This window comes from Trichechus manatus, unplaced genomic scaffold, assembly GCF_000243295.1.
Source record: "Trichechus manatus latirostris isolate Lorelei unplaced genomic scaffold, TriManLat1.0 scaffold00122, whole genome shotgun sequence".
NCBI classification, from domain to species: domain Eukaryota; kingdom Metazoa; phylum Chordata; class Mammalia; order Sirenia; family Trichechidae; genus Trichechus; species Trichechus manatus.
This window is the reverse complement of record NW_004444058.1, coordinates 5,309,638-5,333,920: the sequence shown is the minus strand read 5'-3', so window position 1 is coordinate 5,333,920 and position 24,283 is coordinate 5,309,638. Positions and strand designations below refer to the sequence as shown.

The window sequence follows — 24,283 nt, the reverse complement described above, 5'->3', positions numbered from 1 at the left end:
TATATGTCCCCAAGTCAAGCCTGTTGCCAGGGTTTATCCTTTCTCCCTCTGTCTCTATGGCTTAGCCCTGGCTTAGGCCACTCCTCCCTGTGTAGGCAGCACCCCTGCCCCCACTCTTGTCCTTCAGTGGCTCAGATCTCTCATTTCCTGTCCCTGCTCACACATCCTCCATGGCTCCCCATTGCCCTCAGGAGAGAGTCCCAGGTTCTCAGCTTGCACTCGAGACCCAGCTCACTGCACAGACTTATCATCCATCCCCCCACCCACCCAAGTTCCAGCCAGAGATGCTAGAAATAGTTGGAAGTTACTGGCCTCAGTGATTGGTTTGGAGAAGTCAATGAGAATCTGCCCTGGGACTTTTGCTGGAGCTATAGGAAAAAAAGGCATTTTCATTTCCTGAATCAATGAGATGGTGGGATGCAGCTCAGGTGTCACTCCCTCCAACCCATCCAACTGGAACTGGCACCAGCCACTTTGGTCCATCCCACTCATAATGACCATCTCAGGCTGGTTCAGCATCTTGGCTCTTGTTCTTGAACACGACTGGCCTTGAGCTCAGGTCCCTGTGCCACGTGCGGCCAAGGGTGTATTGCTACCGTTCCTAGGCCCCAGCTACTATTGTGTGGCCATGGGTGTATTGCTGCCCTTCCCAGGCCTCAGTCTGTCCGCCTGATTGTGTTTCTTAATCTCCTCTGCCCTAGGGCCCTTGGACTTCGAGACGTACAGTGCAGCTGCCCTGCAGGAAGGCAAGTACGTCTGGGCGTGGGTGCCCAGGCTGGACAGACTGTGGTGGTGAGGGAGGTGGGTCTGCAATAGAAAGGAGGCACCTCCCAGGGCTCAGCTGCCCCTCCCCATCTGACTTACAGCAGTGAAACGTTTGCGGGGTGCCAAGGCCTTTCGCCTTCCAGGACTGAGCCGGCGGGAGCCACGTGCAGCTGTGTGAGGAAGTGCTCTGGCCTAGCCCGGCCCAGGCTAGCCCGGGATCCCCTCTTCTGCCCAGGCTATCCCAGAAGTCTCTTGCTTAGCCCAGGAGTACCATTGTCCCAGGCTCGCTCAAATTACCTCTGCCCAGGCTAGTCTGAAATTCCTTTAGCTAAGGCTAGGCCAGGAACTACCTGTTCCAGACTACCCCAGGATTGCCCCTGCACAGTTCTTCCCTTTGCCAAGGCTAGCTCTGCTATTTCTCCACCAGCAATCATTACTTGACTAAGGAAGCCCAAGAGTCTCCCTGCCCAAACTAGTACCAAATACTTCTCTATGCCCATGTTTTCCCAGGCTAGCCCAGAAGTCCGTTGTCCATACTAGCCCAGATTTACCGCTGCCTAGTCTGGCCTAGGATTCCACTCTTTGCCAAGGCTAGTCCACACACTCCCTACCTTCTTAGGCCAGCCGTCTAGGACACCTCCTGCTTGGGCTATCTCCAGATTCACCCATCCTAGAGAGCCCCAGAGTCCCACCTCCTGCAGAGCTAGCTCAGGACAGTATTGCAGCCCAGGGGCCTCCCCCAGCTGCCATGTCCCATGTTGGGGTGGGGGGCATTATGAGGTGAACGGAGCTGACACCTGCATCTCTTTCTCCATCCCCAGAGACTCCGGGGAACCTGATTCAGGGGTGAGTGCCATGTGAGGGGTCGAGCTGGGCTTTGAGTGGGAGGCATCTAATCTCACCCTTGGGCCCCACCCCTGGAGCCCAAGTTGGAGGCCAGAGCCCTAAGCTTGAGGGGCTAGAGAGGTGGCACAGTTTAGGGACTGGTTTCAAATCCTGCCTCGGCTGCGGACACCTGTGGACCATGTGGGAGAGACTGACATCCCATGCTAGCCTCAGTTTACCCCTCAGTTCCACCTTCTTAGGATGGAACACTTTCTGTTCCCCAGGAACCTGCCCCTATACTGGGGGAATACAGTTATTGCCACTGGAGTTGTTTTTAAGTCTGAATTGGGGCCTAGAAGTGGGGACGTGGCAGAGGGAGATGGGTGGTGTGTGGTGGGGGAGGGGCTCACCCACTCGTCCTCCCCCAGACATGTCCAGAGGTGGATGAAGAAGGCTTCACTGTCCGGTCAGATGTGACCCAGAACAATATCCTTCTACTGCCCCCTGGGAGCGATTGTTGGCACTTAAGGACAAAGCTTTGTCTACAACTATCAGTCTACCATTAACAGCCCCCTTTGTGTATGCCCTAGGGTGGGCCCTGCTGGAGACCCCAGTGTTGAGGAGGCAGATCCAGATGCAGACAGTTTTTGATAAGAGGGAGCAAAGGGAACTGGGTTATCCCAGTAGGGGAACCAGGAGTACTTCATGGAGGAGGAGGCATCAGAGTTGGGGTTTAGCAGCTGAATAGGAGTTTGCCAGTTAAGGGCAGGCATGACTTACGTGAAGGCTTGGATAGGTGCCAAAAACATGATGTCAGGATCGAGGGTGGCAAGTGGTGAGGGAGAGAATTGTGGAGGTCCTTGGGGGGAGCACACTTGGACCTGAGAGCTGGCCAGTGGGAGGCCCCGTGTTGGAATCCGCTTGGCCCCTTGACTGCAGTGCACGCACAGTTGAGCCCTCCTGCTTCTCGTCCAGTGACTCCGACTTTGACGATGAGGAGCCCCGAAAGTTCTACGTGCACATCAAGCCTGCCCCGGCCCGGTCCCCGGCCTGCAACCCGGAGGCAGCTGTGGCACAGCTCAGGGCCACGGCAGGCAGCCTCATCCTTCCTCCTGGCCCAGGGGTGAGGCATGGGAGAGGTGCTCTAGGGTGGGGCTGGGGGGCCAGCTGGATGCAGCCGTGCCTGATGCCACCCGTTTGTCCACAGGGCACCATGAAACGCCACTCTTCACGTGAGTAGCCTGTTCAGGACCCTCTATTTGGGGAGGAAAAAGAGCCTGGAGTGTAGGTGTGGGTTCAAATCCCAGCTCTGTTATGTGATTTGGGGCAGGTTGCTTTACTATTGTGACCCTCAGTCTCCTCTTCTGTGAAATTGGATTATTGTGAAAATTAAGTGAGAGCTGAACTGTAAAGTGGGCAGCCGGGGCCAGGGAAAGAGCCGAAGCCTGGAGGCAGGCTGGCTTGGGTACGAATTCCTCTCTGCTGAATTTGCTGGTCATCTTGGGCAGCTGGCCGGACAGCCCCACGCCTTGTTCCCTGGTCTATGGAGTGGGGAGCACCAGGGTCAGGGTGATAGGAAGGCTCAGCAAGGCACATCTGTCATAGGGGACGCTGCTGGGAAACCACAGAGGCCTCGATCCGCCCCAAGGGCCAGCAGGTGGGTTCCATGGGGAAGGGATATGAGATCAACACAGGTGAGCAGATGGGGCCCACCCTCACCTCCTCCCACCTTGTCCCCCACTGCCTCCCACATCTCTGCCTCCCCTTCTCTCACCCTGGCGAGGAGTTGGGGTTGCACCATTTTTGAGGGAACACATATCATTGATTTGGTGAACATTTATCAAGCACCTGCAGTATGCTTGTGCTGTTCTAGGCTCTAGGGATATAGTGGGTTGACCAAGACAGGTCCCCCTTCCCAGAGTCACATTCTAGTGGTTCAGATTTTAAAACTAGCAAATAAATTAGAGGATATTTGATACTGCTAAGTGCTGTGAAGCAAATAAAGCAGGCAGTGGGATTAAGGGTAGGGGATGACTTTAGTTGGGGCAGGAGTGGGGGACCACTCTGTAGGGGTGATGTTCGAGTTTGGCCTTGAAGAGAAACAGGGAGTGGCAGTGAGGAGAGCCAAGAACGGAGTTCCAGACGGGGGAACAGCACATGCAAAGGCCCTGAGGTGGGATGGAGGCCCCTCATGGCTATCCTGTCCTCCAGCTGTACAGAAAAGCCACAGTCGGTTGAGCAGTTTTCCAAGAGCCTCTTTGGGCCGCCCCTTGAGTCGGCCTTTGACCACGAAGATTTTACAGGTGATGGGGGCTTTGGGGCAAGGGCACGTGGCCCGCTGGAGGATGGGCGGGGCTGCAGGGAGAGTGGGCGGGGCCATATTGCGATGGGTGTGGCCACTGGGAGGGTGGTGCCTGCGTGTGAGGGGACGCTGACTGGGGTGGGGCATTACTGGAGATGGAAGAGACCAGGGTGGGTGGTCTGGGGGGGTTGGGCAGGGGTTTCGAATGGGGGCAGGCCCTTCATGGAGATAAGCGCCCCTGCAGGAAGGTGGAAGGTGGGCGAGGCCTGGCACTGACCGACTCTCTTCTCTTCCCAGGGTCCAGCAGCCTCGGCTTCACCTCGAGCCCTTCCCCCTTCTCCTCCTCATCACCCGAGAATGTGGAGGACTCGGGCCTCGACTCCCCTTCCCACGCGGCGCCTGGTCCCTCGCCAGACTCCTGGGTACACCGCCCAGGCACCCCGCAGAGCCTACCAGGCCAGAGGGCGCTGCCCACAGAGTGCAGGGGGGCGCGGGCCCTGACGCCTAATTCGCCACAACCCCTCGCGGCGTCTCCAGGCCCCTGGGGGCTAGAGGCCGAGGCAGGAGGAGGTGAGTCCAGTGACCCTGAGTCTGAGTGGTCGGATCCCTGTTGGGGAGGTGAGATTGAGCACCTGCCGGGTGCTGGGGACACAGCCAAGACCGAAACGGGCAGAAAACCCCACCCTTTCGAGGGACGAAAATGAGGTCATTATTTAACAGTTAAGGATGCAGCAGGTGCAGGGTGAGGGCTGGGGGGAAGGGGGGCTTCCCTGAGGAGGTGACATCTGGGCCGAGATTTGAAGTAGGTGAGGGAGGAGCCATGCAGGTATAGGAGGAAGGGCATCCTGGGCAGAGGGCACACCCGTGCAAAGGCCCTGTGGTCGGAGCAAGTGGGGCATATTGAGGAGCAGGCCAGTGTGGCTGGGAGGAGTTGCGGGGGGATGGAGAGAGAGGAGGTGGAGTGGGTGGAGGGGCAGAGGGCCAGGGAGGAAGAAACTGGGTGGAGGCCCCTTGGGCAGCTGCTGCAGGAAGATGTCATTGAAAGGGGAGAAGGAACAGGCAGAGGGCCTTGGAGTAGTAGTCAGGGAGGTGGGAGGGGATCCCCGGGAGTGGGAGAGTGAGGTCCCTGAGTCAGTTGCTGTGACCACAGATGGTGACAAGGGTCGTTGGTGCCATGGTTGGAGAAGGAGCCTGGTTGTAGTGGGTTCAGAGGAGGGCTGGGGGGCGAGTATAGACCATGAGTGTAGGCCACAAGTGTAGAGAAGTCAAATGAAGGCAAGTTGGCTGAGCTCCTGCAAAGCAATGGTTCTCAATGGGGCCAGTTCAGACCCCAGGGGACACTTGGCAATGTCGGGAGACATTTTTGATCATCATGACTTGAAGGAGGGGGGCTGTTGCTACTGGCGTCTAGTGGGTGGAGGCCAGGAATGCTGCTCAGCACCCTACAATGCACAAGACAGCCCCCACCGTAAACGCCAGCAGTGCTGGGAGTGAGAAACCCTGGGGTAAAGGGGACACAGACTGGGGGCGGGGGGAGGGGGGAGGCCAGCATGTGTGGATGGAACAGCAGGGGGCACTGGGGCTGTAGGAGACCAGGGGAGCCTGGGTGTTACACCATGGCACGCTAGTTACCCTAGAAGTGTCAGACACGGGCCAGGGTGGGTGGCTGCTTTTACTCTCAGAGAAGACAGAGGTCATAGCATTGCTGAATGTTGGATAAAAATTCTCTGTAGTGCGCCTGTCTCCTAGGCATCCAGTCTTTGCTTGCGTATGTCCAGTAATGAGGAGTTCGCCCTTGCCCGCCCACCTGTCTGGTGCCTGGGAAGCTCCAGGCTGTGGATGCGTTTGCAGTCCTGTCTGGTGCCTTCTGTGCAGCTCCTTTCCATCCAGACCCTTAGGGGATGTCTCCAAAGTATCCCCAACTCCCAGTCCTCAGTTGAGTGCCTGCCCCTGGGGAGGCCCGAGGCCCAGGGCAGTGGTTCACTGATGCCTGCTCTCCGTGTTTGCTCCCCAGACCTGATGTCCGTTTCTGCTGACCTCGCAGCCCAAGAGGGCCTGGCAGCCCCACCCCGGAAACCCCGCTCTAGGAAGGTGTCCTGTCCCCTCACCCACAGCAATGGAGATCTGGTAGGGTGAGGGGTGTGATGGGAGCTGGGCTGGGGGTCATTTCCAGGGGGCAGTTTAGGGTACTGCTTCTGGGGTATTCACAGCCCAGCCCACCTCCTTCCCTTCCAGTCTCGTTCCCTGAGCCCATCCCCACTGGGCATCGCCCCAGAACGGGCCAGCTTCTCAACCCAGACAGGACATGGTACGTGGGGCAGCCCTGGGATCCCCCTCTGGGCCTTGGTTTCTCCGTTCTTGATCTGGGTGGTGTGAATGATATGATGGAGGTGATGTTGGCAGAGAGTGGGGTATGTGCTCACTCTGTGTCCCCCATTCCTTCCCCACCATCTCAGGAGTCTCACGGGGCCCAAGCCCCGTGGTCCTAGGCTCCCAGGATGCTCTGCCTGTGGCCACAGCCTTCACAGAGTATGTCCATGCCTACTTCCGTGGCCACAGCCCCAGGTATGCTGTGACAGGGATAATGATGGGGACAAACAGGAGATGTGTTGGCATCATCAGCAGGGTTTTCTTGAGGCTCTGTGTCAAGATTCCAGCAGGGACAGTCTTAAGATGTGCTTCTTGACCTGCTCTAGGGTGGAAGGGCGTTGAACGCCAAGCCAAGTGCCCGGGCCCCTGTCCTGAGAGTGACGAGAGCCATGGACAGTGTTTAAGCAGGGCCAGGCATGGTTGTAGCCAAAGTTTAGACTCCTTTGACTCTGCCATGGGAATTCAGCTGAAGGGAGCAAGACAGAAGGCCAAGCCCAGGGACGGGGTGGGTTAGGGGCAAGTGGAGGAACTGGGGATAATCTAGGGGCTGTATCCAGCAGAACAGACTAAAATAAAGCCACAAAGAGGAGAGCGTTAGACCTGAAACCCAAGCTGAAGACAGCTGCAGAACTGAACATTTTGCTTTGACCTTCCTGGTGGCCTAGGGGAAGAGGGAAATAAGAAAGGGGGTAATCCTGCTTATTTCAGCCCAGTGTGGATTCTCCCTAGTGCACCCAGGCAAGGATGTAAGTGGAGGAGGTTTGGGGAAAGGATGCTGGGTGTTGTCAGGGCCTTGCTGCATTCGAGGGGCCAGGGGTGCCATGCACTGGCCAACACCCAGTTCTCTCTCTCCCCACAGCTGTCTGGCGCGAGTAACTGGGGAGCTGACCATGACTTTCCCAGCTGGCATTGTGCGTGTGTTCAGTGGGACCCCACCCCCACCCGTCCTCAGCTTCCGCCTTGTGCACACAGCCCCCATTGAGCACTTCCAACCCAACTCAGACCTGCTCTTCAGGTAGTATGGGGGTCCCAGAGGGTCATGGGGCAGGAGCTTCCCAGTCTGAGTTCTTGCTCTGCCTCTAGGGATTTGCTGTGTGGCCCTGGGCAAGTTGTTCGCTCTCTCTGAACCTCGCTTTCCTTCGCCCCTTCAACCTCTCACCACATGAGGTCATACTTTGCTGGGCCAGGGAATCTGCATCTTTAGGAAGCAGATCAGATGCTGGAGGTGTCTCCTGAGGGTGGTGGTGATTACTCCCCGTCTTTGTAGTGACCCCTCCCAGAGCGACCCTGAGGCCAAAGACTTCTGGCTCAACATGGCGGCTCTGACCGAGGCCCTGCAGCGCCAGGCAGAGCAGAACCCGGCCGCCTCCTACTATAATGTGGTGCTCCTGCGCTATCAGGTGGGCTATGGGCAGGGCAGGCTGGTAGTGGGCATGAAGGCTGGCCACACGAGCAGGTTGCAGCTGCGGGGAGGTAAGCCGGGTGGGCAAGCAATGAATGGGCAACCGCTGGGCAGTGTAGGAGGGCGGAGCCTCTGCTAGTGCAGGCAGCACCACTGCGCAAATTAAAAGCTGCCCTTCCCCAAGAAGGTGGACTTCCACCTGTCGGCAGGATTTGTTAGAATGGGCACTCTCCTGCCCTCTGCTGGAAGAATGGTGTAATACAGGGTCTGATTTCTAAAGTCTCCCCAGGAATGGTGCCCTTTGGGTGGTGTGTAAGGTCCTGGGTGGTGCAAAAGGTTTGCGCTTTGCTAATAACCTAAAGGTTGGTGGTTTAAACCTACCCAGCAGTGCTGCGGAAGAAAGGCTGGCAATCTGCCTCCATAAAGATTACAGCCAAGAAAACCCTGTGGAGCAGTTCTAATCTGTAACACATGGGGTTGCTATGAGTTGAAATCTACTGGAAAGCAATGGATTTTTTTGTGGGGGGGAGGAGGTGGTGTGTGGTGCAGGGTGTGGGTGGAGGAATGGTGGGCGGTGAGGCAGGGTCAGGATAGTTGAATGTGAGGAGTGAGGCAGGGACAGGACAGTTGAATGCTGCGTGGTGTGGCAGGACAGGGTTGCCCAAGCCGTGTCCTCCTGCTTATCCTCCCTCCTAGTTCTCCCGCCCTGGTGCCCAATCAGTGCCACTGCAGCTGAGTGCCCACTGGCAGTGCAGCACGACCCTCACCCAGGTCTCAGTGGAGTACAGCTACCGGCCTGGCGCCACGGCCGTGCCCACGCCACTCACCAACGTCCAGATCCTGCTGCCTGTGGGGGAGCCTGTGACCAACGTTCGCCTGCAGCCTGCTGCCACCTGGTGAGGGCATGCGGGACGCTCAGCAACGTGCCCCAGAACCCACCACATCTCCCCTTGCTGCAGCAACTAAAGGGTCCACCCCAGGCCCAGACATCATGAGCTCACCTTGCTTAAAGTTAAGAGTGATATTGTTGATAATACTACCTAATGCTCACTGTTTCCTACGTGTCTGGCATGTTCCATATGCTCTACACGTGCTACCTGGTGTAGTTCCTTAGCAATCCTATGAGGCATGGACCACCATCATCCCCATTTACAGAGGGGGACATTGAGGCACTTGTCCAAGACCACATCAAGATTTGAACCCAATACCCCACTCTTGGCTGCACAATGTTGCCTGTATTTTGTACAAAATGTAGAACCTGCCACAAAGAAGCCAAATTTTATAGGACCTAAATGTATCATCTCAAAATACTGCAAAGCTTGGGCTCTCAAGGAACAGCTGCTCCATACCCCACTCCCATTTCACGGATAGGGAAACTGAGGCGAGGGGGGGAAGCTGACTTGCTGGGGTCCTGCAGTAGGGAGGTGGCCGAGCTGGGCTGCAGACCCCAGGCTCCCAGCATCCTCTCTGGAGAAGACCTAACTCTGCTCCTCTTGCTCCCAGGAACCTGGAGGAGAAGCGGCTCCTGTGGAGGCTTCCGGATGTGTCCGAGGCCGGGGGTGAGTTCCAGTTCTGTGTGAGGCCTTGGGGGACTCAGGTGGGAGGGGCTTATTAAAACTGGGGGAGAATCAAGGGTGTGCTGGGGATGGGGAAGTGTGGGCATCAAGGAAGGCTTGAAAGGGTTTTCACAAAGCTGGAAAGGAGAGCATAGCATATGCAAAGGTTCTGTGGCAGGACTGGTCTGCAAACCACAAACAGCCCAGTGAGGCTGAGCAGAAGGGTGTGGGGGCACAGATAAGATTGGAGGGGACAGATAGAGGCCACAGACTGGGGGACCAAGCAGCCCCGGTCACGGCAGGGCTTGACTGAGGCTGGGGCACAGCTGACCCTCAGGCCTTCCCAGGCTCTGGCCACCTGTCTGCCAGTTGGGAGCCGTGCTCAGGGCCCAGCACGCCCAGCCCCGTGGCCGCGCAGTTCACCAGTGAGGGGACCACCCTGTCGGGTGTGGATCTGGAGCTTGTGGGCAGTGGCTACCGCATGTCACTGGTGAAGAGGAGGTTCGCTACAGGTACACCTCCCTGGAAGCCAGGGCCACCCCATTCCTGCTTCTATTAAGTGCAGCTGACAGCAGCAGGGGCATTTGACTACGGGCATGTTTGGAAAGGACAAGTAGTGTTGGGGATCCAGGAGGGGGACGGAGGGAGGTCAGAGCCTTAAAATGGGAGGGGTCAAGAAGGAAGACCCAGAAGCCTCACTGGACCCCACCTCCCCAGCCCCAAGCTCCTGCCCTCACATCAGGGAATGGGAACAGTATGTTACAGGGTGCTTGGAGGAGGAGGAGGACGACTGGGGGATCCCAGGGGTAGGGGTGAGGGGTGGGAGTCCAGGACCACCCTGCCCACGTCCTGACTGCCCTCCCCCAACCCTCAGGGATGTACCTGGTGAGCTGCTGAGCTCTGCACTGTGTCCTGGTGCTCGCCGCCTGCTCCCGCCTTCTGTGGACTCTGCGGTCCCCCACTCCAGCATCCCCAAGGTCCAGACCTTGTGGAGAGGAGCCCCAGACTTGCTCCTCCTCATGCAACCCTGCGCAGGCCCTAGTCTTTTAATGTTCTTTGAATAAACACTCTATTTTCTAATAAAAGCAAAAACAAACTTTTTCCTGCTCCAGGAAGTTTCCTTCTCAGCGCCAGAGAGGTTTCCTTCACAGTGCCAGAGAGGGGAGGAGAGATGGATGGGTGGAGGATGTTCGATATCCCTAATGCCCTCTCTTCTCTGTCATGACCAGCTGTGCAGGGCAGTGCTGGGGGAGACACACCTCCAGAGGACATTCCCAGCCCCACAGGGTCAGATCTGGGCTGGAGGGAGGAACAGGGGCTGAGGAAGCCCAGAAAAGGGAGTCAGGAAAACTTCCTAAAGAAGGGGCATTATAAGTGAGGTTTTGAAGAATGAGTAGTTTGCCAATGGAGAAGGGCGTCCCGGGCAGAGGGATGGTGAGTGGTGAGTTCCATGAGCATTATAGATTGAATTGTGTTCCCCAAAAATATGTGTTATAAATCCTAACCTGTATGTCTGTGGTTGGAAACGCTGGTGGCATACTGGTTATGAGCTACAGCTGCTAACCAAAAGGTCAGCAGTTCGAATCCAGCAGGTGCACCTTGGAAACCCTATGGGGCAGTTCTCCTCTGTCCTGTAGGGTCACTGTGAGTCGGAAGGACTCCACAGCAACAGGTCTGGTTTTCTGGGTTTTACGCCTGTGGATCTAATCCTATTTTGGAATGGGTTATCTTGGTTACCTTCGTTCTGTTAATGAGGCAGGATTAGTTTAGGGTATATCTTGAGTCCATCTCTTTTAACATAATGAAAGAGATATAAAGCTGATTAGGGAGAGAGAAGCTAGAAGAGATGCGGGGAAGAGAGATGCCAAGCCACATGAAGATCACCCAGGAACAGAAGCTCAGAAGAGATAAGGACTTTCCTCCAAAGCCAACAGAGAGAGAAAGCCCTCCCCTAGAGCCTGTGCTCTGAATTTGTTTGTTAAAGCCATCCACTTGAAGTATTTTTGTTACAGCAGCACTAGATAACTCAGACAATGAGAAAACAATTGTCTTAGTCATCTAGTGCTGCTATAACAGAAATACCACAAGTGGATGGCTTTAACAAGCAGAAATTTATTCTCTCACAGTCTAGTAGGTTAGAAGTTCAAATTCAGGGCATCAGCTCCAGGGGAAGGCTTTCTTTGTCAGCTCTGGAGGAAGGTCCTTCTCATCAGTCTTCCCCTGGACTAGGAGCTTCTCCGTGCAGGAACCCCGGGTACCATGGGCATGCTCTGCTCCCAGCGCTGCTTGCTTGGTGGTATGAGGTTCCCAGCCCTCTGCTGGCTTCCCTTTCATTTCTTGTAAGATAAAAGGTGGTGCAGGCCACACCCCAGGGAAACTCCCTAAATTGGATCAGGGATGTGACCTGAGCAAGTGTTTTACATCCTCGCCCTAATCCTCTTTAACCACAGGCAGAGATTAGGATTTACAACACATAGGAAAAGCATATCAATCACAAAATAGTAGACAATCATAAAATACTGGGATTCATGACCTAGCCAAGCTGACAGGTATTTTTAGGGGACACAGTTCAATCCATGACACAATCAATCCACAAGTGTTGACTGAGTGCCTATTCTGTGCCAGGCTGGAGCAAGACAAAGTTCTTGGAGGCTGTGGAGCCAGGCAGTCTGGGCTTGGAGCCTGTTTGACCACAAATGGTGACTGGTGACTTGGAGCATGTGACTTGACTTCCAGAGCCTCAGAGTCCTTGTCTGAGACCCACCTCACTTGTGGCCAAAGGAGGTTGGGTATTTAGAAGGGTGCTTGGTATCGAGTAAGAACACCAGCAGTTCTGGCTGCCGGCTTTTTTCTGTGGAGAGCCCAGGGCAGAGGGGTGGCCTGGGCTGGGGCCTGGGACAGGTACGGTGATCAGCAGGCTGGGGAGGGGGCAATTCTGGGCTCCGCAGACAGTCCTGCATCCTCCTGGGCGTGTGAGGACCTTGGACACCCAACCTGAGGCCTTGCAGACCCCAGGGACAGAGCCAGGCCTGGATGGAGCTTGGAAAGCAGCAAGCCGAATTGGGCCCGAGACCCACTGTTACGGATTGAATTGTATCTCCCCAAAATGTGTGTAAACTTGGCTAGGCCATGAATCTCAGTATTGTCTGATTGTCCATTTTGTCCCCTGATGTGATTTTCCTATGTGTTGTAAATCCTACGTCTATGATGTTAATGAGGTGGGATTAGTGGCAGTTATGTTAATGAGGCAAGACTCAATCTACAAGATTAGGTTGTGTCTTAAATCAATCTCTTTTGAGATATAAAAGGGAGAAGTGAGCAGAGAGACGTGGGGACCTCATACCACTAAGAAGAGCCAAGAGAATAGCGCATCCTTTGGACTCGGGGTCCCCGCAACTAAGAAGCTCCTCGACCTGGGAGGATTGATGACAAGGACTTTCCCCCAGAACTGACAGAGAGAGAAAGCCTTCCCCTAGAGCTGGCACCCTGTATTCGGACTTATAGCCTCCTAGATTGTGAGAATAAATTTCTCTTTGTTAAAGCCATCCACTTGTAGTATTTCTGTTATAGCAGCACTAGATAACTAAGACATCTGCCTCTCTATCTTTCTGATCCTCTCCCCCAGGCCTCCAAGGAGGGAGGGAGTCTCCCTGTGCCTGAGTTTCCTCACCTGTAAAACAGGGGAAACAGCTCTGGCTCCTCATGTTGGGAGAGATCTGGGGAGCCATCCTCAGCTCAGAGCAAGTGCACAATTGTCCCTCGTGTGTTTGATTCTAACTCAGTTGTCACCCCGAGGTGGGGACGACAGGGAGTGACCTTCCCCAGCCCAGGTTATGTACATTGTCCCAAAAGGAAAGTCTCACTTCAACCACAAGACACAAAAATAAAGAAGTCTATTGCTCACAGGCCCCAGGGGTGTACAGCACAGTCATAGGCCACAGCACACACGGGGAGGTCAGCGGTGGAGGAAGAGAGAGTGGACCCTTATTAGGATCTGAGGGTCGGGTGAGGAGATTTTCACAGGTAAGTGACCAAGATGTTCAAATACTTCATAATATAACCAAACTCTTCTAACAGACACCTGTTACCCCTGAAATCTCTGACTTACTCTCCTGGCTTGATCCGTCTGTTGTGTACCATTACGTCAATTCAGACTCACAGCAACCCTACAGGACAGAGTAGAATGGCCCCATAGGGTTTCCTAGGCTGAGAGCTTTTTTTTCTCTTCAAATATATTATGGGACAGATGCCATAGAAAGGTAAAAAGTTTAAAAAAAGTTAACAGGGAAGACCAGAAAAATTTTCATAAAGGAGATGGCCTTTATGCTCCTTATCCCCCCACGGCATCCATTGTGGTGCTTTGCAGAGTGGGTGCAAATATTTGTTGCTGATGATGATGATAGTTCCTTCAAGAGTTAACAATTGCTTATTAGGCACCGTGGTTAAGTTTTTCCTCTTTGTTTCTAATCAAGCCGCAGGAAGCAGTGAGAAACAGATGCAATGTAATACTTCCTTCCATGCTTCTTATGGAAACCCTGGTGGTGCAGTGGTTAAGAGCTCGGCTACTAATCAAAAGGTCAGCAGTTAGAATCCACCAGCTGCTCCATGGAAACCCAGTGGGGCAGTTCTACTCCGTCCTATAGGGTCGCTATGAGTCGGAATCGACTCAGTGGCAATGAGTTTGGTTTGGTGTGTGTTGCCTTGGAGCCCTGGTGGTGCGGTGGTTAAGAGCTTGGCTGCTAACCAAAAGGTCAGCAGTTCGAATCCACCAGCTGCTCCTTGGAAACCCTTGGAATCGACTCCACGGCAATGAGTTTGTTATGTTTCCTCATTTCTGGTTGAGGAAAAAGCTTTGACTCTGTGGTCTGTCTGTCTCTCTTTTTTTTAATTGTGCCTTAGGTGAAAGTTTACAGAGCAAATTAGTTTCCCAAAGCTGAAATATTTACAGGAGCAGATTGCCAGGTCTTTTCTCCCGCGGAGCAACTGGGTAGGTTCGAACCGCCGACCTTCCTTTCAGTTAGCAGCCAAGCGCTTAAGCACTGCATTTTGATTGCACTTGTGCTTGTGACAGCTGTCATCAAATGTGTGCTTTCCTGGCTGCAACCAACCTTCCCCAAGCCTTTGAACATTTCCGCCATCCATGTGTGCCGTACACGCTATCTCCTTTCAGACGGATTGTAATGATAAACAGCCTCCACCTATACCCATGTTGGTCCCCCTGCCACCTCCTCACCCTGTAGGCTGGTGCACTGCACCCTGTTGCAGCTAGCTGCCCCAGATAATCCTGCTACCGAGAACACCAGATTCTCCACACCTCAACTCCCCACAGCTGCTCCACTCTGTTTCCACGCTCCCTTCCTTCGGGCTCTTTAGTTTCAAAAGGACCAAAGCTCACTTACCCCTCGAAAATCCCCTCAAGTGTGCTCTCTCTTTCCACCCTCCCTCGACCTCCCTGCCCTCCACACGAGTGCCATGGCCTAAGGGCAGGCCATGTACACCTGGGACCTGTGAGTAATAAAGCTCTTTGTTTCCATTTTTGCGTCTTATGGTTGAAGTGTGGAAGCCCTGGTGGCATAGTGGTTAAGTGCTACGTCTGCTAACCAAAAGATCAGCAGTTCAAATCCATCAGGCGCTCCTTGGAGACTATGGGGCAGTTCTACTCTGTCCTATAGGGTCGCTAGGAGTGGGAATTGACTCGACAGCAATGGGTTTGTTTGTTTGTTTTTTGGTTGAAGTGTGGCTTTCCATCCGGGACAATTTACATAACGTGGGCTGAAGGAGATCTCTCCTGTCTACCCTCACCCTTGGGGTGACAGCTGAGTCAGAATCAAACACACTCAGGACAATCAGCCACCTGGCTTTATGAAGGATGACTGATTACAGAGTCACTGGGTCAAATGGGGACCTGTCAGGCAGGGTCAGCTCCAGTGCAATGCTCCACTCCACCCCTCTGCAGGACCTCACCCCCAGCTGAAAGTTCAAAGCTCACCCTGCCCTATCAGGGTTCACTGAGTTCATGAGCATCAGGGAGGGAGTCGTCACACCATAAAGGAGCCAAAAATTGCATGTCCTGCCCATTCGAGTCTTGGCACTTATCAGCTTGGGCACTCGGGGGACCTGGGTCCCTCCAGGCCGGATCCTTTGTTGCTTTCATGTGGCTGAGTGGCTGGGGTGCCATTGCTGCGTGAGGGAACACTGTCTGTTGGCTTGTTTGCTTACAGCCTCTATCAGCATTTGGGTTGGCGCCGATCTGATAAGTGCAGGAGGAGTTATCACCTCCTACTGATTTTTATTTGCTTTCTTTGGGCACGAGTACCAGGCATCTTTTCAAATACTCAAGGCATTTCCAGGTGTGGCTCCTCAATCCCCTCACTTCTTCCAGGTGTGACACATATCTGTCAAATGGGGCAAGTTCCAGGAGGGCAGGCAGGGTGGGTGGACCTGGTCAACTGGCCGGAAGGGTTTCATTAGGTGGTTTATGATCCCCTTCCTAGGAGTTACTGAAACCTCAGCTCTGGACCACTGGGGAAACGGAAGCACCTAGCAGCAGGTCATCTGAGGGCAGCACAGCTGGCGAGTGACTAGAGAGAATATAGTGTTTTAATTGAGGTGAAATTCACATAGCATACAATTCACCATGGCAGTTCATGCATTCACCATGCTGTGCAACCACCACCTCTGTCTAGTTCCTGAACATTCTCATCACCCCAGAAGAACACTCCATACCCATTAGCAATAATTCCCCATTTTCCCCACCTAAAAAACAAAAAAAAAACCTACATGGTAGAGTCAATTCCAACTCATGGTGACCTTACGTGTGCCAGAGTAGAACTGCGCTGCATAGGGTTTTCTTGGTTATCATCTTTACGGAAGCAGATCACCAGGCCTTTCTTCCCCTGCAGAGTGCAGGGTGGGTTCGAACTGCCAACCTCTAGGTTAGTAGTCAAGTGCAAACCATTTGCAACACCCAGGGACCTCCCCCTATCCCTGGCAACCACTAATTTACTTCCTGTCTCTATGGATTTGTCTGTTTTGTACATTTCATATAAATGGAATCTATAATATGTGGTCATTTGTGTCTGGCTTATTTCACTGAGTGTATTTTGAAGTTTCATCTACGTTGTATCACAACCTGACTAGCAGGTATTAGAACTTCATTCCTTTGTATGGCTGAGTAATATTCCATTTTATGGACGGACCACATTGTGTTTATCCATTCATCTATGGATGGACACTTGGGTTGTTCCCACCTTTTGGTTATTGTGACTGCCATATTTTTACACAAATAATGCACACTTTATACATTTTTTGCCAACCACAACCCCTTGGCACATTATTTTCCTAGGCGCCATGCTGTGTGCATTATATATGTGGGTGTGTTATCTACGTGGAAGCGTTATTTGCGAAAAATGCAGTAAGTCGGCTATGAACCATCGTATACAAATTTGAAAACCTGTTTTCAGTTCTTTTGGGTACATACCCAAGAGTGGGATTGTCGAGTCCTAAAGTAGTCCTTGGCTAAATGGTTAAGCACTTGGCTACTAACTGAAAGGTCAGCAGTTCGAACCCACCAGCCGAGGCATGGCAGAAAAGACCTGTCAGTCTGCTTCAGTAAAGATTACAGCCTAAAAAATCGAAACTACAATCACATACCACCTCACCCCGGCATTACTGGCGCTAATAAAAAAAACAGAAAATAACAAATGTTGGAAAAGCTAGGAGGAGGTTGGAACTCTTCTGCACTGCTGGTGGGAATGCAAAATGGTACAAACATTTTGGTAAACAATATGGCGCTTCCTTAAAAAGCTAGAACTAGAAATACTATATGATCTAGCAATCCCACTCCTAGGAATATATCTTAGAGAAATAAGAGTCATAACAAGAATAGACATATGCACACTCATGTTCACTGCAGCATTATTCACAATAGCAAAAAGATAGAAACAACCTAAGTGCTCATCAACAGATGAACGGATAAACAAACTATGGTAAATACACACTAGGAATACTACACAAAGATAAGGAACACTGATGAATCTGTGAAACATCTCACAACATAGATGAATCAGAGGGCATTATGCTGAGTGAAAGAAGTCAATCACAAAAGGACAAATATCGTATAAGACCACTATTACAAAAACACATGAAAAGGTGTACACACAGAAAGAAACAATCTTCGATGGTTACGAGGGACGGAAGAGGTGGGGAGGGAAAAACACTAGCTTGACAATAGATAAGTGGTAACTTTGGAGAAGGGTAAGACAATACACAATACTGGGGAAGTCAGCACAACTTGACTAAAACAAAGTCATAGATTCACAGACACATCCAAATTTCCTGACGGACCAAGTTACTTGCCTGAGGGTTGGGGACCATAGTCTTGGGGGACATCTAGCTCAACTGGCATAACATAGTTTATAAAGAAAATGTTCTACATCCTACTTCGGTGAGTAGCGTCTGGGGTCTTAAGAGCTTGTGAGTGGCCATCTAAGATACTCAACTGCTCCCACCCTGTCTGGAGTAAGGGAGAATGAAGAAAACCAAAGACACAGGGAAAGATTCGTCCAAAGGACTAATGGACCACAACTACTACAGCCTCCACCCGACTGAGTCCAGAACAACTAGATGGTCCCCGGCTACTACCACTTACTGCTCTGACAAGGATCACAACAGAGGGTCCTGGACAGAGTGGGAGAAAAATGTAGAATAAAATTCAAACTCACAAAAAAAGACCAGACTTACTGGTCTGACAGAGACTGGAGAAACCCCGAGAGGATGGCCCCTGGACACTCTTTTAACTCAGTATTGAAGTCACTCCTGAAGTTCACCCTTCAGCCAAAGATTAGACAGGCCTATAAAACAAACAATAGAACAGGTAGTTTAACCATATATATGAGACGAAATGGGCACACCAGCCCAAAAACAAAGACGAGAAGGCAAGAAGGGAAAGGAAAACTGGGTAAATGGAAATGGGGAACCCAAGGTTGAGAAGAGGAGAGTGTTGACACATCACAGGGTTGGCAACCAATATCGCAAAAGAATTTGTGTATTCATTGTTTAATGAGAAACTGATTTGCTCTGTAAACTTTCACCTAAAGCACAATTAAAAAAAAAAAAAAGATTACAGCCTAGGAAACCCTACGGGGCAGTTCTACTCTGTTGTATAGGGTCTCTATGAGTCAGAATAGACGCGATGGCAATGGGTGGGTCTACTTTATCAATGCCCATGGAAGCAGCAGTCAAGAAATCGAACGATGTACTGCATTGGGCAAATCTGCTGCAAAAGACCCCTTTCAAGTGTTAAAAAGCAAAGATGTCACTTTGAGGACTAAGGTTAGCCTGACCCAAGCCACGGGTATTTTCAATCACCTCATCTGCATGTGAAAGCTGGACAATGAATAAGGAAGACCAAAGAAGAATTGATGCCTTTGAATTATGGTGTTGGCAAACAATATTGAATATACCATGGACTGCCAGAAGAATGAACAAATCTGTCTTGGAAGAAGTACAGCCTGAATGCTCCTTAGAAGGGAGGATGGCAAGGGACCAGTCCCTGGAGAAGGACATCATATTTGGTAAAGTAGAGGGTCAGCTTAAAAGACGAAGACCTCAATAGGATGGACTGACACCGTGGCTGCAACAATGGGCTCAAGCATAACACATACATAACAACAATTGTGAGGATGGTGCAGGACCAACCAGTGTTTCCTTCTGTTGTACACAGGGTCGCTATGAGTCGGAACTGACTCGACGGCACCTGACAACAACAACTACTTTACCAAGTGTCATAGATTGAATTGTGTCCCCCAAAAATATGTGTATCAATTTGGCTAGGTCATGATTCCCAGTATTGTGTGACTGTCCCCCATTTTGTCATCTGATGTTATTTTCCTATATGTTGTAAATCCTGTCTCTATGATGTTGATGAGATGGGATTAGCGGCAGTTGTGTTAATGAGACAGGACTCAATCTACAAGATTAGATTATGTTTTAAGCCAATCTCTTTTGAGATATAAAAGAGAGAAGTGAGCAGAGAGACGGTTGGACTTCATACCACCAAGAAAGCAGCATCAGGAGCACAGCGCATCCTTTGGACCCAGGGTTCCTGTGAAGAGAAGCTCCTAGACCAAGGGAAGATTGATGAGAAGGACCTTCCTCCAGAGCTGACAGAGACAGAAATCCTCCCCCTGGAGCTGACACCCTAAATTTGGACTTCTAGACTACTAGACTGTGAGAAAATAAATTTCTCTTTGTTAAAGCCATCCACTTGTGGTATTTTTGTTATAGCAGCACTAGATGACTAAGACACCAAGCATGATGTCCTTCTCCAGGGACCGGTCCCTCCTGATAACATGTCAAAAGTACAAATGTCCAAAGGCTCGCCATCCTCACTTCTAATGAGCATTCTGGCTGTACTTCTTCCAAGACAGATTTGTTCGTTCTTTTGGCAGTCCATGGTATATACAATACTGTTTGCCAACGTCATAATTTAAATGCATCAATTCTTCTTCAGTCTTCCCTATTCACTGTCCAGGTTTTGCATGCATATGAGGTGACTGAATACACCATGGCTTGGATCAGGCTAACCTTAGTCCTCAAAGTCAGATCTTTGCTTTTCAACACTTTTAAGAGCTGTTTGGCAGTAGATTTGCCCAATGCAGTACATCGTTGGATTTCTTGACTGTTGTGTCCATAGGCATTGACTGTGGATCCCAGCAAAATGAAATCCTTGACAACAATATTTTCTCCATGTATCAAAATGTTGTTTATAGGTCCAGTTGTAAGGATTTTTGTTTTCTATATGTTGAGGTATAATGCATACTGAAGGCTGTAGTCTTTGATCTTCATCAGTAAATGCTTCAACACCTCTTCACTTTCAGCAAGCAAGGCTGTGTGATCTGCATATCACAGGTTGTTAATGAGTCTCCCTCCAATCCTGATGCCCCATTCTTCTTCATATAGTCCAGGTTCTCAGATTATTTGCTCAGCATACAGATTGAGTAAGTATGGCGAAAGAATACAACTCTTCATGTAAAAAGACCAGACTTAATAATCTGACTGAGACTAGAGGAACCCCAGAAGACATGGCCCCAGAAGTAAAACCATTCCCAAAACCAATTCTTCAGACAAAGATTAGACTGGACTATAAAACATGAAATAATACTTGGGAAGAGTGTGCTTCTTAGTTCAGGTAGATACTCGAGACTAAATAGGCAGCTCCTCTCCGGAGGTGGGATGAAAAGGCAGAAAGGGTAGGAGCTGGTTGAATGGACTTGGGAAACCCAGGGTGGAAAAGGGGAGTGTGCTGTCACATTATAGGGATTGCAACTAGGGTCACATAACAATATGTGTATAAATTTTTGTATGAGAAACTAACTTGAGCTGTAAACTTTTACCTGAAGCACAAAAAAAGAAAAAAATAATACAACCCTGATGCACACCTTTCCTGATTTTAAACCACGCAGTATCCCCTTGTTATGGTCAAACAACTGCCTCTTTGTCTATGTACAAGTTCTGCATGAGAACAGTGAAGTGTTCTGGACTTCCCATTCTTTGCAATGTTATCCATAATTTGTTATGATCCACACAGTCAAATGCCTTTGCATAGTCAATAAAACACAAGTAAACATCTTTCTGATATTCTCTGCTCTCAGCCAAGATCCGTCTGACATCAGCAATCATATCCCTTGTTCCACGTCCTCTTCCGAATCTGGCTTGAATTTCTGGCAGTTCCCTGTCAATATACTGCTGCAACCGCTTTGAATGATCTTCAACAAATTTTTATTTGCATGTGATATTAATGATATTGTTCGATAATTTCGGCATTCTGCTGGATTACCTTTCTGTGGAATGCGCACAAATATGGATCTCTTCCAGTCGGTTAGCCCGATAGCTGTCTTCCAAATTTCTTGGCATAGACCAATGAGCACTTCCAGCACTGCATCTGTTTGTTGAAACATCTCAGTTGGTATTCTGTCAATTCCTGAAGCCTTGTTTTTTGTCAATGCCTTCAGTGCAGCTTGGACTTCTTCCTTCAATACCATCAGTTCTTGATCTTCTGAAATGATCGAATGTTGACCAATTCTTTTTGGTACAGTGACTTTGTATGTTCTTCTTTTGATGCTTCCTGCGTTGTTCAATATTTTGCCCATAGAATCCTTCAATACTGCAACTTGAGGCTTGAATTTTTTATTCAGTTTTTTTCAGCTTGAGAGATGCCCTTTTGGTTTTCTAACTGCAGGTTTTTGCATATTTCATTACAATACTTTGTCTCCTCGGGCCGCCCTTTGAAATCTTCTGTTCAGCTCTTTTACTGCATCATTTCTTCCATTTGCTTTAGCTGTTCTACGTTCAAGAGCAAGTTTAGTGTCTTCTGACATCCATTTTGGTCTTTTCTTTTTTTCCTGTCTTTTTAATGACCTTTTGCTTTCCTCATGTATGATGTCTGTCTTAGACATCCAGTGCTGCTGTAACAGAAATACCACAAGTGGATGGCCTTAACAAAAAGAAGTTTATTCTCTCACAGTCAAGTAGTCTGGAAGTCCAAATTCAGGGAGTCAGCTCCAGGGGAAGGCTCTCTCCCTCTGTCGGCTATGGAGGAAGGTCCTTGTCATCAATCTTCCTCTGGTCTAGGAGCTTCTCCATGCAGGAAACTCAGGTCCAAAGAATGTGCTCTGCTCCTGGTGCTGTGCTGCTTTCTTCCTAGTGTGAGGTCCCAACTCTCTGCTCATTTCCCTTTCCTTTTATCTCGGAGATAAAAGGTAGTGCAGGCCACACCCCAAGGAAACTCCCTTTACATTGCATCAGGGATGTGACCTAGGTAAGGGTGTTACGTCCCACCCTAATCCTCTTTAACATAATCTAATCTTGCCTCATTAACCACAGGCAGAGGTTAGGATTTATAACACATAGGAAAATTACATCAATCACAAAATGGAGGACAATCACACAATACTGGGAATCATGGCCTAACCAAGTTGATACTATTTTGGGGGGACACAATTCAATCCATGACAATGTCCTTGATGTCATCCCACAACTCATCTGGTCTTTGGTCATTAGTGTTTAATGAGTCAAATTTATTCTTGAGATGGTCTCTAAATTCAAATGGTATATACTCGAGGTCGTACTTTGGCTCTCATGGACTTATTCTAATTTTCTTCAGCTTCAACTGGAACTTGCATATGAGCAATTGATGGTCTGTTCACAGTCAGCCCTGTTCTTGTTCTGACTGATGATACTGAGCTTCTCCATCGTCTCTTCCCACAGATGTAGTTGATTTGATTCCTATGTATTCCGTCTGGCGAGGTCCACATGCTTAGCTGTTTATGTTGCTGAAAATAGCTATTTGTAATGAATAAGTCATTGGTTTTGCAAAATTCTATCATGCAATCTCTGATGTGGTTTCTATCATCGAGGCCATATTTTCCAACTACGGATCCTTCTTCTTTGTTTCCAACTTTCATATTCCATTCCCTTCAATTATCAATGCATCTTGATTGTATGTTTGATCAGTTTCAGACTGAAGAAGTTGGTAAAAATCTTCAATTTCCTCATCTTTGGCCTTATTGGTTGGTGGGTAAATTTGAATATTAGTCGTATTAACTGGACTTCCTTGCAGGCATATGGATATCATCCTATCACTGACAGTGTTGGACTTCAGGGTGGATCTTGAAATGTTCTTTTTGATGATGAATGCAACGACATTCCTCTTAAAATTGTTATTCCTGGTATAGTAGATCATATGGTTGCAGATCATATGGTTGTCCAATTCAAAATGGCCAATACCAGTCCATTTCCGCTCACTAATGCTTAGGGTATCAATGTTTATGCATTCCATTTCATTTTTGACGACTTCTAATTTTCCTAGATTCATACTTTGTACATTCCATGTTCAGATTATTAATGGATGTTTGCAGCTGTTTCTTCTTCTGTTGAGTTGCGCCACATCAGCAAATGAAGGCCCTGAAAGCTTGACTGCATCCACGTCATTAAGGTTGACTCTACTTTGAGGAGGCAGCTCTTCCGTAGTCATATTTTGAGTGCCTTCTAACCTGAGAGGCTCATCTTTCAGCACTATATCAGACAAACTGACAGACGAGTGGTGGATGGTAACTCTGAGGTCCCCTCCCCCCGCTAAAAAAACCCACCACCATCAAGTCAATTCCAACTCATAGTAACCCTATAGGAGAGAGTAGAACTGTCCCATAGGGTTTCCAAGGCTGTAAATTTTTAGGAAGCTGACTACTACATCTTTCTCGCCTGTAGTGGCTGGTGGGTTTGAACCACCAACCTTTCAGATAACAGCTGAGTGCTTTAACCACTGCACCACCAGGGCTCCTTCTGAGGTCCCTAGGTAACACAAATGGTTTGCACACGACAACTAACCTAAAGATTGGCAGTGTGAACTCATGCAGCAGCATCGAGGAAGAAAGGCCTGGCAATCTGCTTCTGTAAAGATCACAGCCAAGAAAACCCTATGGAGAAGTTCTATTCTGACACACGAGGCCTCCATGAGCTGGAATCAAGTGCAACGGGCTTACGGGAATTCTACCAGTCGGGATTTGAACCTGGGCCCTCTGGTGCCAGACGGTGGCTGTTGTGCCTACACACCGAGTTTAGAGGGATCCAGTGCACCAGGGGTCTGCACTGCACATCTGAGGGTGGGAAACTGGAGCGGGCCTCAGTTTCCCCGAGTTCACTTCTCCACTGGCCAGTCGGCACTCAGAGCCCTAAATCTGGGATTAGGGGCAATGCAGGAAGGAGCCCCACATAAAGATCATATGTGCCCATAAGATCAGACCTAGGATTCCAGCTCCTTTGTAGGGCAAAAGCTTTCTCCTAAGGCCCAGTAGCTCAGGGAACCCCAATAAGGTGATGGGGTGGGTTGAGCTTTGAACTTACAGGGAGGAGTTGAGGGCCCCACAAGGGGGAAAAGCACCTATATAGAACACACACTGCCCGAAGGGCCTCCATTTGACTCAGTGACTCCCAGAATCAATGATCCTTCATAAAACCATGTGGATCGTGCACTTGCTCTGAGCTGAGGACAAGCTTCCCAGC

At 50.3% G+C, this 24,283-nt stretch overlaps 1 protein-coding gene across 1 annotated transcript in view; it reads left to right on the top strand.

Moving 5' to 3' along the window:
- Positions 1-10,311, top strand: part of FCHO1 (FCH and mu domain containing endocytic adaptor 1) — a 28,452-nt gene extending 18,141 nt beyond the window's left edge. The window contains exons 12-29 of the mRNA XM_004384398.2: positions 702-746; positions 867-939; positions 1,587-1,611; positions 2,019-2,076; positions 2,535-2,713; positions 2,798-2,822; positions 3,196-3,247; positions 3,802-3,893; positions 4,190-4,462; positions 5,907-6,019; positions 6,128-6,200; positions 6,349-6,457; positions 7,122-7,277; positions 7,530-7,662; positions 8,361-8,560; positions 9,168-9,223; positions 9,568-9,732; positions 10,095-10,311. Of these exons, the coding sequence (XP_004384455.1) occupies positions 702-746; positions 867-939; positions 1,587-1,611; positions 2,019-2,076; positions 2,535-2,713; positions 2,798-2,822; positions 3,196-3,247; positions 3,802-3,893; positions 4,190-4,462; positions 5,907-6,019; positions 6,128-6,200; positions 6,349-6,457; positions 7,122-7,277; positions 7,530-7,662; positions 8,361-8,560; positions 9,168-9,223; positions 9,568-9,732; positions 10,095-10,117 (1,850 nt within the window). The 3' untranslated portion in view covers positions 10,118-10,311. The remainder of the gene's footprint in view (positions 1-701; positions 747-866; positions 940-1,586; positions 1,612-2,018; positions 2,077-2,534; positions 2,714-2,797; positions 2,823-3,195; positions 3,248-3,801; positions 3,894-4,189; positions 4,463-5,906; positions 6,020-6,127; positions 6,201-6,348; positions 6,458-7,121; positions 7,278-7,529; positions 7,663-8,360; positions 8,561-9,167; positions 9,224-9,567; positions 9,733-10,094) is intronic.
- The last annotated feature ends 13,972 nt before the right edge of the window (positions 10,312-24,283 follow it).